General features: G+C 41.9%; 1 protein-coding gene across 1 annotated transcript in view; it reads right to left on the bottom strand.

The window, feature by feature from the left end:
• grk3 (G protein-coupled receptor kinase 3) overlaps positions 1-15,177 on the bottom strand; it is a gene marked incomplete at its 3' end in the record, with an annotated part of 75,862 nt that overhangs the window by 14,969 nt on the left and 45,716 nt on the right. The window contains exons 3-12 of the mRNA XM_080418709.1: positions 13,228-13,301; positions 12,617-12,718; positions 10,851-10,925; positions 7,315-7,376; positions 6,367-6,418; positions 5,735-5,826; positions 4,646-4,745; positions 3,938-4,016; positions 2,511-2,641; positions 289-383 (exon numbers count right to left, since the gene is read on the bottom strand). Coding sequence (XP_080274835.1) covers positions 289-383; positions 2,511-2,641; positions 3,938-4,016; positions 4,646-4,745; positions 5,735-5,826; positions 6,367-6,418; positions 7,315-7,376; positions 10,851-10,925; positions 12,617-12,718; positions 13,228-13,301 — 862 coding nt within the window. The remainder of the gene's footprint in view (positions 1-288; positions 384-2,510; positions 2,642-3,937; positions 4,017-4,645; positions 4,746-5,734; positions 5,827-6,366; positions 6,419-7,314; positions 7,377-10,850; positions 10,926-12,616; positions 12,719-13,227; positions 13,302-15,177) is intronic.

The raw sequence follows: 15,177 nt of genomic DNA, 5'->3' as shown, positions 1-15,177 counted from the left end.
CCAGGGACCCCTAGGGGGCCTTCAGAGTTACTACAGGGGGTACGCCATATCTATGTGATATCTTTTTGCTTTTTTTTTTACACAAACCACCTGAACCCCGGGCATACTTTTGTACTTTTACTCAAGTAACATTTTGAACACAGGCTTTTACTTGTAACAGAGTATTTCTACATTGAAGTATAATGTGAGTACATTTTGTACTGCTTGTGGGGACAAACACACACATGGACACGTACACGTACACGTACACACACACACACACACACACACACACAGTGTGCTACTCACACGCTGGCGTGCGGTTTCTTCTTGGAGAAGTCACAGGCCAGGCCCAGATCTGAGATACGAACATGTCCGTGTTCATCCAACAGGATATTAGCTGGCTGTAAGGAGGAGGAGAGACACACACAGATAAGATGTGAAGTAGGACGCCAACCCATAATTTCCGTCCACCATGAGAAAAATAAAATAAAAAAAACATGAAAGGGATTAAAGGAGTAGTTCACCACAAAAAAAATACTTATTTTCTATCAATTACATACAGTACTGCATGAAGCCTTGAATTCATGGAGATTCTTTTAGTTTTTGTCGCATTCCAGAGCCAATGATTTGATGACCAGCGGAGTCTCCGGTATAGGAGACTTGTGGAGTCTACTACCGGAGACATGAGCATCTTTCCACCACTCATCAAATTATACATACCTTCTTATATTGTACCCTTATTACTGTATCTAAAAAAAAAACATTGTTATCTATGAAAATAACATTTCACAAGGTCGATTCCTCAAGTTCTACTATACTTGTGGAGACATCTGGCACACACACACAGTTATCTGCATTGTAGTGCATTGTTTATTGAAGGTAGTTAAAGTGCTGGCTGACTTAGAGCAGACTCAGGACAGTATTATTATGGCAACCGGTCCTAAACAGCACAAATGGAAGAAAAGCAGAAGGTCTTCAGAAACACATCTCTTGTGTGAAAAAAATAGCATTCGCGTTGATAAGGTTGAAAGTAGGCGTAGTGTTCCTTTAACTACAACATTGCTAGTAGTCAGGGGATATTAAAAAAATCTTGGAATAAATTCCTTACCAAAAAAAATCTTCACCAATGTGTTTGTAAAGGTGTCTAGTAACACATCTCACAAAGACTGAAATGCAAGCATTTGTTTTGCACCAAAACCACTCCTTGGGCTAAAAACGGCCATAGCCATCCTTTTCCAGGTATACTTTTTGTGTAAAAAGCCCATTGAGATTGGGCTGTTTTTAGCCCAAGGAGTGGTTTTGGTGCAAAACAAATGCTTGCAATGGATTCAGAATCACAAAAACACCCTATTTTGACCCCTCACATGCTACTTAAAACAGAATTAAATTTTGATTTATTTTCCCTGCATGGAAATGCAGGGAAATGGTGGGTACCCCAACTTTCAGCAGCTGTCAAAAATTCTCCTAGGGAAACTGCATTTCAGTCTTTGTGAGATGTGTTACTAGACACCTTTACAAACACATTGGTGAAGATTTTTTTAGGTAAGGAATTTATTCCAAGATTGAAAATCTTTCTGCTAATATCCCCTGACTATAGGGTTCCCAAACATTTCAGGCTGCGACCGCCAAAAACTATCATATTTGAACTGGGGACACCCCCCCACCCCGACTGGCGCTTGGAATTGTTGGCATTACATTTATTAGTTTGACTCGGTTCCACAAATATTTTGAAAATAGCTGATCTACAAGCTCACAACGCCTTGCACTGCTTGCAGCTCGGCTATTTTCGCAGCGTTTGCCTCTTTCTTAGGTAATATTTGACAATTTGGGCAATTTGGTATTACAAAGGTCTTAAAGGTCATTAAATTGTAACTTTAGAAATGTGCAGATACCCTGTATACACGTATACCGTATGCTGGTTTGTTTGCTGTGGCAATGTTGCACATTAAGCTAATCATCTGGGGACCCGCCAAAATAATTTGGGGACCCCCCCCTTGGGGTCCCGCCCCGCAGTTTGGGAAGCAGTGCTTTTATGTGAATATGGGGCAAAGGGCAACAGTAGACAAGGGAACAGAGAGAGGAGACTGGCTTAACCCATTGAGACCTGAAGCCGATTCTACGTGTCTCCTAAATCTCAACAGTTTTCTGAAAAACGTATGTTTCTATATCAGTGGTGCTCAATCTTTTTCATGTCAAGGACCCCCAAAATTATATGTATTTGGCCGTGGACCCCCGTCAAAATATGTTGTTCCAGGGACCCCCCAGAAGCAAAGATTTGAGTTAAAAATGTTCGCTTTAAAAATATATATATTCAAAGATTTGCACACATTTTCACGATTTTTCAAAAATAGCAGATCTACAAGCTCGTAGCGCGGCACTCGGTGCCGCGCTATGAGCTTGTATATCTGCTATTTTTGAATAGTCAAAGTGTCAAATAATGCTTTTTAGCTCAAATCTAAAAATGACACAGTTCCAGGTCTTAATGGGTTAATGAATTAATGGATTAATTAATGAATGACAGACGGTACCTTGAGGTCTCTGTAGACGACGAAGCGGTTGTGCATGTGCTCCAGACCCAGGATGATCTCAGCCGCGTAGAAACGCATGTCCTTCTCACTGAAGACCCCGTGCTGAGAGAGGTGGTAGTGCAGGTCCCCTCCTGAAAACACACACACACACACACACACACACACACACACACATGATTTTATAAATGGTAAAAAAAAAAAAAATGCCATTGTTAACCCGTTAAGACCAGGAAAGCATCCGTGTCATTTTAGATTTATTTGGCTATTAAAAAATAGCAGATATACAAGCTCACATATCTTTGCTTCTGGGGGCCCTGGGGAACAACATATTTTGAGATGGGGGGAGTCCGCTAGCCTGGCATTGGCCAGACTGATAACGTGGATTCACTCTCACGTTCCTCCCCAGAATCAGTCTGGACTTCGGCCCATAGGGAGTGAGTATGAGAAATCAGAAAATGATTTTGATGCTTTTCACTGTTATACTGACAGCAGTTGAAACGCAGTCACTGATTGGCCCGATCATTTTCTGATTTCTCATACTCGCTCCCTATGGGCCGGACTGATACCGGGGACTGATACCGATACCGGGGAGGAACGTGAGAGTGGATCCACGTCATCAGTCTGGCCAATGCCAGGCTAGGAGTCCACATATAATTTTGGGTGGTCCTTGACATGAAAAAAGTTTGAGAACCACTGATATTATAGAAACATGCGTTTAAAAAAAAAACTGTTAGGATTTAGAAGACATTTGTAGAATCCCCAGAAGCAAAGATTTGAGTTACAAAAGTTCGCTTTAAAAAGATATATATTCAAAGACTTTCAATTCAAATAATTCAATTTTCCCGATTTAAAAAAAAAATAGCAGATCTACAAGCTCATAGTGCGGCACTCGTGCCACGCTATGAGCTTGTAGATCTGCTATTTTTTGATAGCCAAGAATAGCCAGGAGAGGCCACAGGAAATCCCCACCCACTCATTTCAAAATGAAAGTTGCTCACACCCAGCGCACACACGTCCCCTAGGGACCCCCCCCTCCTTCCGGGTATTGGGGGGAGTCACCGAGGTCATAAAGCCAAGCACGTTAGTGTCCTTCATGCCCATCGAAGGTTCTCCAATTCTTCTCATGTCAAGGACACCCAAATTAATATGTATTATTATGCCGTCGTGGACCCCCCATCTGAAAGTATTTTTGTGTCAACCCCTCCAAACATTTGTATTGTTAAAATGTTTTAAAAACACATACGGGTCAGCTATTCTCTCAGAATGTTCACCCCAGAATAGAATAGGGCCACTAGGGGTCAGCTGGTGCCGACAGACAAGAGAGGTTTGGAAGAAAGGAGAGGAGAGGACAGGGCAGGGGGATGAAGGGCTGCATGGGAGAGGAGAGGAGAAAGGAGGAGAGGACAGGAGAGGAGAGGAGTGCGTACCGTTCATGAGGTCCAGGATGAAGCAGAGCTTGTCAGGGGTGTGGAAGGCATACGTCATACACACTATGAACGGACAGTCCTACAGAGACAGGAGAGAAAACATTTTAAACAATGTTTAACCTAAAACCAAACATTGTACATCAACAATGTTGTCTAATAGTTATATATTACTTTTTACTATAGAGATGTCTATATTTTTGGCGAGAGAGAGAGAGAGACAGAGAGATTTTACACTAAAGAACACCAAATATTAATGTTACTGTTAATGTTTACTTTTCATAACATATATTACAGCACTGAGTATGTGTCACGGTTTGAATCATTCTACTTCAGTAACATGGAACATAATAATGTGTGGATGTGTCAAAACTGCATTTCTTTCTTTCATCAAATCACATTGTTATTATAGGTCCTTAGTTAGATGGAGGTCGCTCATACGCACACACATCATCTTAATAGAGCCTTATTTCATCTCTCTGTGTGTGTGTGTGTGTGTGTGTACGTCATGACCCTATGAAGATGTATTATTTCATGTGTGTGTGTGTGTGTGTGTGGGGGTCGCAGCACAAAGTGTTGTCAGCTTGTAGATCTGCAATTTTTCGGCTTAAGACAAAATGCCAGAAAAAAATAAAAAATGGCATTCATAAAATCCCTAAAAATTCTGTGTGTGTGTGTGTGTGTGTGTGTGTGTGTGTGTGCGTAACTCACCCCCGTGCTGACTAATGACAGCATAATTCTCTCGTTGAGCGCCAGAGTCTCTCCCTGCTTCATTTTAATCCTCTTCTTATCCAAACACTTCATGGCATACCTGAGACACACACACACACACACACACACACACGGTAGATCAGAAAACAGACAACTAAAGACACCCCTGCAGGGCAGCCAACAGGAGGTAAACATTAGATGTATAATTTATTTGATCAGCCTTTTATTTGATCAGCCTTTTATTTGCACTGTCTGGGTGAGGGAGGCAATTAACAGGGCCGAGAGAGAGAGAGGGTGATAATAAGTCAGTCATATCGGCCCTATAGTGCTATATAGTACAGTGGCAGATGACCAATCAGAACCTATTTTCGAATACCAGAAACAATATATAGAGTTAAAGTGATTGATTATACAGATTTTTTTAATGCTATATTAACTCATTTAGCTGGGACCCCCTGGACGCCCCTCAAGGACCCCTGGGGGTCCCCGGGAACCCCATGTTGAGGTTCGGTGCGTGACAGATATTCACAGTTTTTGGTTCTCGGAAACTGTTGGTCCGACCGAATATTGGCACTCAGTACTGCACAGTGTGCACAAGAAATGTGTCGCTGATTGGCGGAGTGGTTTGTACGATTAACTGGTATAAGACAGACAGACAGACAGACAGACAGACAGACAGATACACAGACAGATACACTCGTACACTCCTGCAGAGGCCGAATAAGTGTATTGGTATGATAAACACATTGATCGCCCCCAAATTCGGCACAAACATGGGGATGAATGCATTCTACCATTCTGCCACCAAAATGTGGAAGGCCCTACCCATCAAACGTTGTGACTCACTATCGTCATTCAAAACCACTATAAAAGAGCTTCTGTCTGCAATTTTCAGGACAAGTAGATAAGTCTTTTAGCTTGCCACCGTAGAGTACCCGCCCCACCATCTTTCATTTAGTGGAGAATAGGGATACTTACATCTTTTATCATTCAGGGCAGAATGGGATACTTATACTTACGTCTTTTATCATTTAGTGCGGAATGGGATACTTACATCTTTTATCATTTAGTGCAGAATTGGATACTTACATCTTGCCTGTGTCAGCCTTTCTGCAGCCGTAAACCTCCCCAAATCCACCCCTGCCGATGATCCGATGCACGCTGAAGTCATTCATGGTCAACTGCACAGAGGAAGAGAGGAACATGCAATAAAAGGCTAGAACCTGATATATCGCTCAATTATTAGGGGGACCGAAAACTCTGGCATTGGGTCTGGCTCTGATGAAGACACAAGATACTGGACGGTACTGGTACTACTTAGACAGACACTAGGTTCATTGTTCACCTGGTATCCTATAGTTTCAATGTACAGATTATTATTTTGACAGTATATTGTTTAGACCAGGGATGGGCAATGCGGCCCGCACCGTCACTCAATGCGGCCCCAGGCCAATTGTTTTTTTTTTTATACGTTTTTTTTTTTAAATCACAAAGAAAAAACACGTTTTGTCAATGGGGCCCCCCCCATTGACAAAACGTGTTTTTTCTTTGTGATTTAAAAAAAAACAGTGTAGTGCCTCGGTATTAGTGCCTCGGTAAACTAGGCACTACACTGTCTCTCTGTATTTGATGTTAAGTGTTTACCTTACCTATTGTGAGTGACTCTGGTTAAGAGCGTCTGCTGAATGCCTAAATTGCAAATTATAAATGGTACTACTCACATGGATGTTGAGCTCCACATTCTTCCATTGGCAAAAACGAGTAAATTTGTCACTGAGAGGAGAAAGAGAAACAAAGCAAAGAAAGTGAATTAAGTGACCATAGTTTAAAAGACATCAACCCTGGTGTCCTTATTTTGGGCAAATGTTCAAAGATTTCACACTATGTCAAAAAAGAAAAGAAAGGAAAAGGTTTGTATCATCTCCATTATGGGTCTTTTTAATCTTTAATGCTCACTATGGTAGTTCCTTGAGGCGGTTCCAAATGGACCTTTACAGGTTTGTAACTCTGAATGCGTACAAATGGAACCAAATGGACCCTTGCAGGTCTGTAAACTCTGAGCGGGTACAGTTGTACGCTCTCTAGAGTTATATAAAAGACAGTTTGACAACCTCTGCACTCTGGGTTGGTTGCCATGTCTGCGTCTCACAGGTAGACTGTGGATGGCTCAGAAATGTGCCTACCGACGCCTAATGCTGTGGGCAATTTCAAAAAACATCTCAAAGTCACTCTTTTAAGCTCATAAACAAACATAAACAAAGCAATGTTTGCCAATATATGACATCACAAAAAACCCAGTACAGCTTTTCTTTGTATTAGGAAGAAGAGCCGGACTGGATCCACAGATTCAGATCCACAGTAACATCAACAGGAATTTGACATAAAAACATTGTATTGATCCTCTTTGTTTGCGTTGGTTTATGGTTTAACAGAGTGACTGTGAGTGGCAGCGGTTTCATAGTACAATGTACTTCAATGAGGAGAATAGTTTTGGATTATATTTCTAATTCTAATCAACAAGAGAAACAGAGCAAAGACATCTCACCAATATTTGGAGTTACACAACAACCCAAACCTCAAAGTATCCTTGTGCTTAATTAAGATATTAAGCTTAATTAAGACATTCATTCATTTAGACATTGTGCTTAATTAAGATTCCTTCCTCTCACCTCTCTATGAACTTGTGGAAGATCTTTCCTCGCAGGCTGTCACAGATCTCCACAATGTATGGCTGCAAGGGCACACACACACACACACACACACACACACACACACACTTAATCACATGAAGCTTGTAGATCAGATTTTTTCCCCCGACATTTTGTGTTGATGGGGGAAAATAAGGAGTGGGCCAAAGATAGAGCCCTGGGGGATCCCCCGGTCAATGAAGTGTATTAGGGTTTAAGTGGTTCTCTAAGTGGGGTCCAGGGACCCTCAGGGTTCCTTGAGGGGGTTCCAAAAGGCCCCTCACAAGTAACTCCGAGAGTGAACAAATGGAACCGAATGGACCCTTACCCTTGGTTCCATTTGTACACTCTCAGAGTTACAGTATGGGGGTCCTTTAAATGTCAACGTTTTAAGTGGTTAAGATTGTATTTTTGGGTAGGCCTACAGTATGGAGCGTGGCAATATGACAAACCGTTTCTTTGAAAGGAATAACAGCACTCACTTTCATCCGTTTAGGATCTTGTTTTTTATTCACAGTCTTATCGCCCCCAGCAGCGACTAATTTACCGGTCATTTCGGCCTCACAGGCCTTCCTCAGCGTGTGTGAAGCATACAAAATCAGTGTCGCTTATAAAGGGGACCTCGGTGCAATGCACAAAGCGGTCCAGGTGATAATATTTGCATGTTTACATCAAACACTTACAATATTTCTACAGGAAGGTCAAAAACAAGAAAGAAAAACAACAAAATAGTCCATTTTTAGAAAAATAGTTTGAAACCCCTATATAGACACTCAGATTTTTTTTTAGATAGCACCACAGTATTATAAAAGACTCCAAACAACTTTTAAGTACAACAGTACATACAGTATCACAAGAAAAAATGCGCTTGTGGCCTATGTTACGTGGGTAAAATCAAAAGAGAACTTAAAGTGAGGATTTCAGAACATAAAAGTAATATTAGAAACGAGGATAAAAAATGGCCTGTGGCTAGACATTTTAATGCGGTGGGACATGAGGTTTGCTCTCTGAGGTTTCAGGGTAAAGACGCTATTCAGCCATTAAAAAGAGGTGGGGATCGTGAGAGATCTCTCTTGCAGAGAGAGGCGTGGTGGATTCACACCCTACAGACTGAACACCCTAAAGGGCTTAACGAAGAACTGTTGCTAGGCTGTTTTTTATAGGAGTGGGCTTTTTTTGTCAGAAGAGGAGTGCTGCTATAATGGTGGAAGGATTTACACTTTTTAGTGCAATAAGTTATGTGTCTTTAAAAATACGGAAATAAGGGTTATGCCTCGATTTCGTCGACTAAAACTATGACGAAAAATGTTCGTCGACTACCTTTTTTCACTGACGAAAAAAAAAAAAACGAAGCTACTAAATGTAGTGACAATTTCGTCAACAAATAAAAACTAGACTAAAATGTTAGGGAGGGACTAGTGGAGAAGAGATCCAGTAGAACTAAAAGACGCTTGGGTGCTCTGAAAATAGCCGATCTACAAGCTCACAACACGTCGCAGCGCGACGCGTTGTGAGCTTGTAGATCGGCTTTTTTCAGCATGCAAAATATTTTTTTTTTATACTAAAACATTTTTATCCCGCGATTTTTGTAACCCATTCTTTTCACCCGGTGCCAATTTCCTAAGTGATCCTGGTCGCTATACCAGCCCTACACCAGCACTACACCAGTCCCCCACAGTAGGGAGGCCAGGGCCGAGCTCATGCTTCCTTCAATGCATGAGAGCCAACTGACCTTCTTGTCACCTGACAGGGGGGAGTTTCCCTGGTTGGACGTAGCGCATGGAAGGAACACGTTATTCCACCAGTTCCCTTCCCCTCCATCAGGCGCCCCGGCTGTCATGGGGGAGGCGGTCTAGTGACCAGGATTACTACATGTTTTTGTGAGGGTATTAACTACCCTAGGAGACACGGGGAGAACATGCAAACTCCACACAGAGAGGCCCTTTCGCCAACCCCACCTAGGGTATGGGCGCTGATGACGCGGAGGAGAAGACACGCCCCCAGCGCCCACAGCGTCCCCGGCGGGAATCGAACCCAGGATCTTCTAGCTGTGAGGCGACAGCGCTACCGACTGCGCCACCGTGCCTCCGCAAAATACATTTTAGTTGACTAAATCAACTGTAGATTTAGTCGACTAAAATCTTATGATGTTTAGTCAACTAAAACTGGACAAAAACGTTTCAGATGACTAAAATATGACCGTTAACCTGTGATCACACAGTGTGTGTGTGTGTGTGTGCATGCAAACATGTATTGCACATTGTATGGCACATGAATATGAAATCCAGGGTCTTGCCAAGGTTGTTTTACCAGCATGGATCAGTAGTGTAAATAAAGTCAACAGTTTTGCCGTTTGCACAAAGCTGATGTCCTGATGGCACTGAAGCCATGTGTCTGTTATGTGTTAACCACATGAACCCCAGCCTCCCTATTCTGACTGGGGGCCAACATTCAGCTAAACACTGATAGATTTGGTGTACAGGGTCTTTGGCTGGGGGGGTCCAGGGGGTCCCCAGCAAAAGCAGTTAATATAGCATCACAATCATTTCAACCACTTAATCCATTTATATGTTGGCTATTCAAAAACAGCAGATATACAAGCTCACATCGTGCCACTTCGTATCGCACTGTGAGCGGCACGAAGTGGCGCGCTGTGAGCTTGTATATCTGCTGTTTTTGCAATATTTTTTTTTAACCAAAAATAGCAGATATACCGTTTGCCATTTTACTGCTATTTTGCTATTTTTCTTTTTTAAGAAAACATCGAAAATGTTAAGAATAATATTGAATTTCTTTTAACACAAATCTCCTCTTCTGGGGGTCCCTGGCACAAAGCATTTTCAGATGGGGGTCCACGGCCAACTACATACTGTATACATTTGGGGATCCTTGACACGAAAAGTTTGAGAACTACTAGTGTACAGGGATTAAAAAAAAGGACTGGGCCAAGTACAGTGACCAATATCAACTAATGCATACATTTTTTAGTGCCTCACACAAGTGTTAACCACTAATAATAACGATAAAAGCGACTTACAAGCTGACAATGCGATACATTGTTATTCATAGTACAATGAGGTACAGCAGGGGTCTTCAACAGGGGATCCGGGACCCCTAGGGGGTCCTCAGAGTTACAACAGTAAACTACTACAACAGGCTGTCAAATCTGTGTGTGACTTTCTTTTTTACATTAACCACTTGAACCCTAGCATGCACATCATTTTTTCTGAGGAGAACTTTACTCACAACGCCTCCCACTACGAGGCGTTGTGAGCTTGTAAATCGGCTATTTTTGGCAAAGAGGTTTAGTGTACAGAGAGAAAAAGGAGCAGACTAAGAACAGAGTGAAACACTGCTGATAGTGTTGTCAAACTAGTCTATGAAGCTATCTATGAAAACGTTTAATCTGCAACACAATTTAGTGAGGGTCCCTGCTTCATCTCTCTATCAGCTAGGGGGTCCTTGGCCTGGAAAACGTTGAAGACCCCTGACATACAGCATATAATATAGGGGCTTACCTGGAAGAGAGTCGGAGGCACCAGTTTCTTTGCCAGGTGGGTCTGAACGTGGTCCACGGCCTTTTTGGAGAACGGCTAGAAGACACAATGTAAAGACAAGTGGAGAGAGGATCAAGATCTCATGTACAGTCATTTCACCAGTATTCATTTAGACAGCAAATTCTGATTTAGTTTTAGTCATAGTCTTTTGAAAAAAAATTCATTTAGTTTTAGTCATATTCTAGTCATCTGAAATGTTTTAGTTGACTAAATCTACAGTTGATTTAGTCGACTAAAGATCATTTTTGGTGGACCGTGATGGCGTCGTAATGCCTGATTTATACTTAGCTGTGTGCCTAAAATAACCGATCTACAAACTCACAGCGCGTTTGTGGCGCGCTGTAGCCGATCTACAAGCTCACAACGGCAATTTTCCGGCTATTCTTTGACTATTTTCAGCCATTTTCAATTCCATCCTTAAATTCTGATGTCCTCACAGGCAGTAGTAATACAAACCTGTGTGTGTGTGTGTGTGTGTGTGTGTGTGTGTGTGTGTGTGTGTGTGTGTGTGTGTGTGTGTGTGTGTGTTCTCAGACAGGGACCAACAAACATCATAAAATAGTAAAGGGGGGATTTCAGGGGAGCCCAGAGTGGATGAGAGGAATTCAGCAGAATGTTTCATTATGTCTCTCTGTGCTCTCAGAGTGACACTGGGAAAGGAAAGTACCGGATCGTCTCCCGGGGGGGGGCTGGGGGAAATCACTTTTATGCATTCATCCAGCAGATGAATGTCGTTCAGATGGAGCTTTCCGAGGGGAGCAGCAGTTTAGGGGGTCGTGTCCACAGAGAACTAACTTTTGAGCTGGCAGCGCAAGTCGGCCATGTATTTCTATGGTAAAGACACACAGTTTTCCATGTATTACTATGGTTAAGACGTGCTGGTGCGCTCTATCCTCTTCCCAGCGCCCGACCATCGCACTTCAGCGCTCCCGACGCACAGCGGTTTTTGGCACAGCGTCCTGGACGCTTCAAGCTGGAAACAGTTCTACTTTTACAGATGACAGGACGTTTGAGCAGTGAGCACCTTAATGGTTGATAGTGATAGTTGATAGTGCTGTGGACATGATATCCACACTGTGTGTGAGCACTATGGACATGATACCCACACTGTGTGTGAGCACCAGTGGTGGAAAAAGTACTGACATTTTTTACTTAAGTAAAAGTATCAATACTGCAATCTAGAAGTACTCTGTTACAAGTAAAAGTCTGGAATTCAAAATTTACTTGAGTAAAAGTACAAAAGTATTGGAATCAAAATATACTTTAAGTACCAAAAGTAAAAGTACTAAATATTTGAAAATAGCAGATCTACAAGCTCACAACGCGTCGCGATGCGACGCGTTGTGAGCTTGTAGATCGGCTATTTTCAAATAGCCTAGGTTAAAATAGGGCTAAAGTGGTTAATTTATGTTTTATAATGTAATCATTTATATCTGCAAAGTAACTAGTAACTAAAGTTTTCAAATAATTGTAGTGGAGTAAAAGTACAATATTTGCCTCTGAGATGTAGTGGAGTAGAAGTAAAAGTATTGAAAATTGGAAATACTCCATTAAAGTAAAAGTACCTCAAAATGTTACTTAAGTACAGTATTGAGTAAATGTACTTAGTTACTTTACACCACTGGTGAGCACTATGGACATGATATCCACAGTGTGTGTGAGCGCTATGGACATGACATGTCTTAGGGTTATGGGGCTAGTGACGCAGTATAGATTCAGATCCTCACATGCGAACAGGACAGTAGCTCCTTCATGATGTAGCCGTCGTAAATCTGTCGGCTGCGACACAACCGCTCCTCTTCCGAGTCCAGCTTCTCATAGTCTTTAATCTGAAACAGATTAATAGCAGCACAGCCAACTGTTTAATATGAAACAGATAAGCAGCACAGCTAACTGTTTATCTGGAACTATCACGTCAGGTCAGATCAGCGGCACGGCTAACTGTTAATCTGAGACTATCACAGCAAATCAGATTAGCAGCACAGCTAACTGTTAATCTGAGACTATCACATCGGGTCAGATTATCACGCAGCACAACAACAAAGAGACCAGGCCACTACTTCCTAGATGGTCTTAATCTGAACACAGATATAGGATTACACACTAATCTCTCTCACGCATCATCACATGGTGCACACTAATCCCACCACACCCAAATACAAAAACACACACACACACACACACACACACACACACACACACACACACACACACACACTATGTCTATGGCTTGGGAAAGGAGACGAAAAATGTAATTTTCAATCCAGGGTTGGTGTGGAAATTTCAGTTATATTCAAGACAGACAGACAGAGAGGCAGGCAGACAGGCAGACAGGTACCTCTTCATAGAACTTGAGTTGAGGGACAGCTTCATCTATCTCGTTCAGACAGAAGTCCTTGAAGAGTAAGAAGCCTGTTGGAACAAACCAAAGAATACATTAGCTGCTGGGACAACATGATGTGTGTTGACAATCACCAACCAATCCACACGTTTGACATCTACAACTAACAGAGCAGTGCTTCGCAAACATTTTTGTATCAAGCACGCCCAAATTAATTGTTGCTAAGAACCCCCCATACACTATTTTTGTTAAAAATAGCAGATCTACAAGTTCTCTACAAGGACCTCTGGGGGCGCACTTTGAGAACTACTGGTGCAAGAATCCACGTTGGTTTGAGGGTTTTACAAATCAATAATAATAAGGCCAACGAGCACAACATGGAAAAACATTGCACAATATTAAAGCACAAACATTAAAAGCAACAAGAGTTGTGTAATGGAGCCACTGTTAGTCAATGAATGATTTCCTCTTATTGAGACCAGCTCATTTTACACACAGCACCACAGTTTTTGACAAACTGTAGAGCACCAGGCTTTTTACAGTTACAATATGCTTAAACTCTTAAAATGCCACTTTTGTTAACCACTTGAACCCCAGCATCCATAGTCTGGGGTGGAATATAGCAGATCTACAAGCTTGCGGCACGTTGTGAGCTTGTAGATCGCTATTTTTGACAAAGAGATTTAGAGTGAAAAAAAGACTGTATCAAGTACGTTCTTTACAGGTGCGTTTTACCAATTATAGAGGGTTTAAGTGGTACCGGATATGCAGCTCGGCAAAGGTGAATTGATCCCAGTGTATGACGGAGGACAATTTCACGATAAATTAAAATCTCTGCGATACGATTATTGTGAGCGTTTTTATCACGATAAACGATAATAACGATTATCCCATGCCTACTCTTTATCTAGAGCCACTTACTATCAAATGCAGAGATACAGTGTAGTGCCTTAGTAAACTAGGATCACAGCTAAACCAAGAACCTAGCATCGGTCTAAAACAATATACTATCAAAAATAATAATATGTACATTGAAACTATAGGATACCAGGCACACAAAGAACCTAGCATCGGTCTAATAACATGCTATCCAAATGAGTTTTTAACCTTGTGGTCAAGAGAAAAACTAAACAAAACAAGCCTAAGTAACAAAAACATGAGAACCAATGACAAATGACATCTGAAGCATCTGATTTATCCATAGTTTCGAGGCGAGTGATGCACACCGAAAACTAACCGATCTACAAGCTCACAACAGGTCGTTCGGTGGGCCGTGGCACACTGTTAGCTTTGCTATATTCGGTATAACTCAAATCTATAAATCAAGCCACCCATGACCTCGTCAAGACCACTGGCGTTGATGTGTACATGCGTACACATATACACACACACACACACACACACACTCACCATTCTGTCACTCACACATACTGATGTGTAACATGTGTACATACACAGCGCTCATTATTGTATCCGACATGTTATTTCCCCATATGCCCAGCAACAACGATATATAATTGCTAATGTATATTGCTGTCTTGTTGGAGCCCAGGAAGATTGGCTGCCGTTGAGGCAGCAGCTAATGGGGATCTGTTCTAATAAACAAATAAACAAAACGTGTACATGTGTACTGTACACACACACACACACACACACACACACACACACACACACAATGAACAATGGAAGCATTCTACCGATCTCTCTGTCAGAAAGCAGTATCTGGTGGAACACGTCTACAGCGGTGGCCAGATATCGTCTGACTGCCGGGCAGAAACCTTGTATCTCCATATTTCTTACTTTTTATGTTTAAAAGATTAAAAAACGAACGCCCTACTTCATCATTCAAGAGCGGCGAACAAAAGTAGTGAAAATAGCCGATCTACAAGCTCACACAACGCCTCTTGAGCTTGTAAATGAAAAACGGCTATTTTCACTATTTTTGTT

This window comes from Gymnoscopelus braueri (genome assembly GCF_963280865.1).
Source record: "Gymnoscopelus braueri genome assembly, chromosome: 22".
Classification (NCBI taxonomy): domain Eukaryota; kingdom Metazoa; phylum Chordata; class Actinopteri; order Myctophiformes; family Myctophidae; genus Gymnoscopelus; species Gymnoscopelus braueri.
Note: the sequence above shows the minus strand (reverse complement) of the source record. Positions and strands in the feature narration are given on the sequence as shown.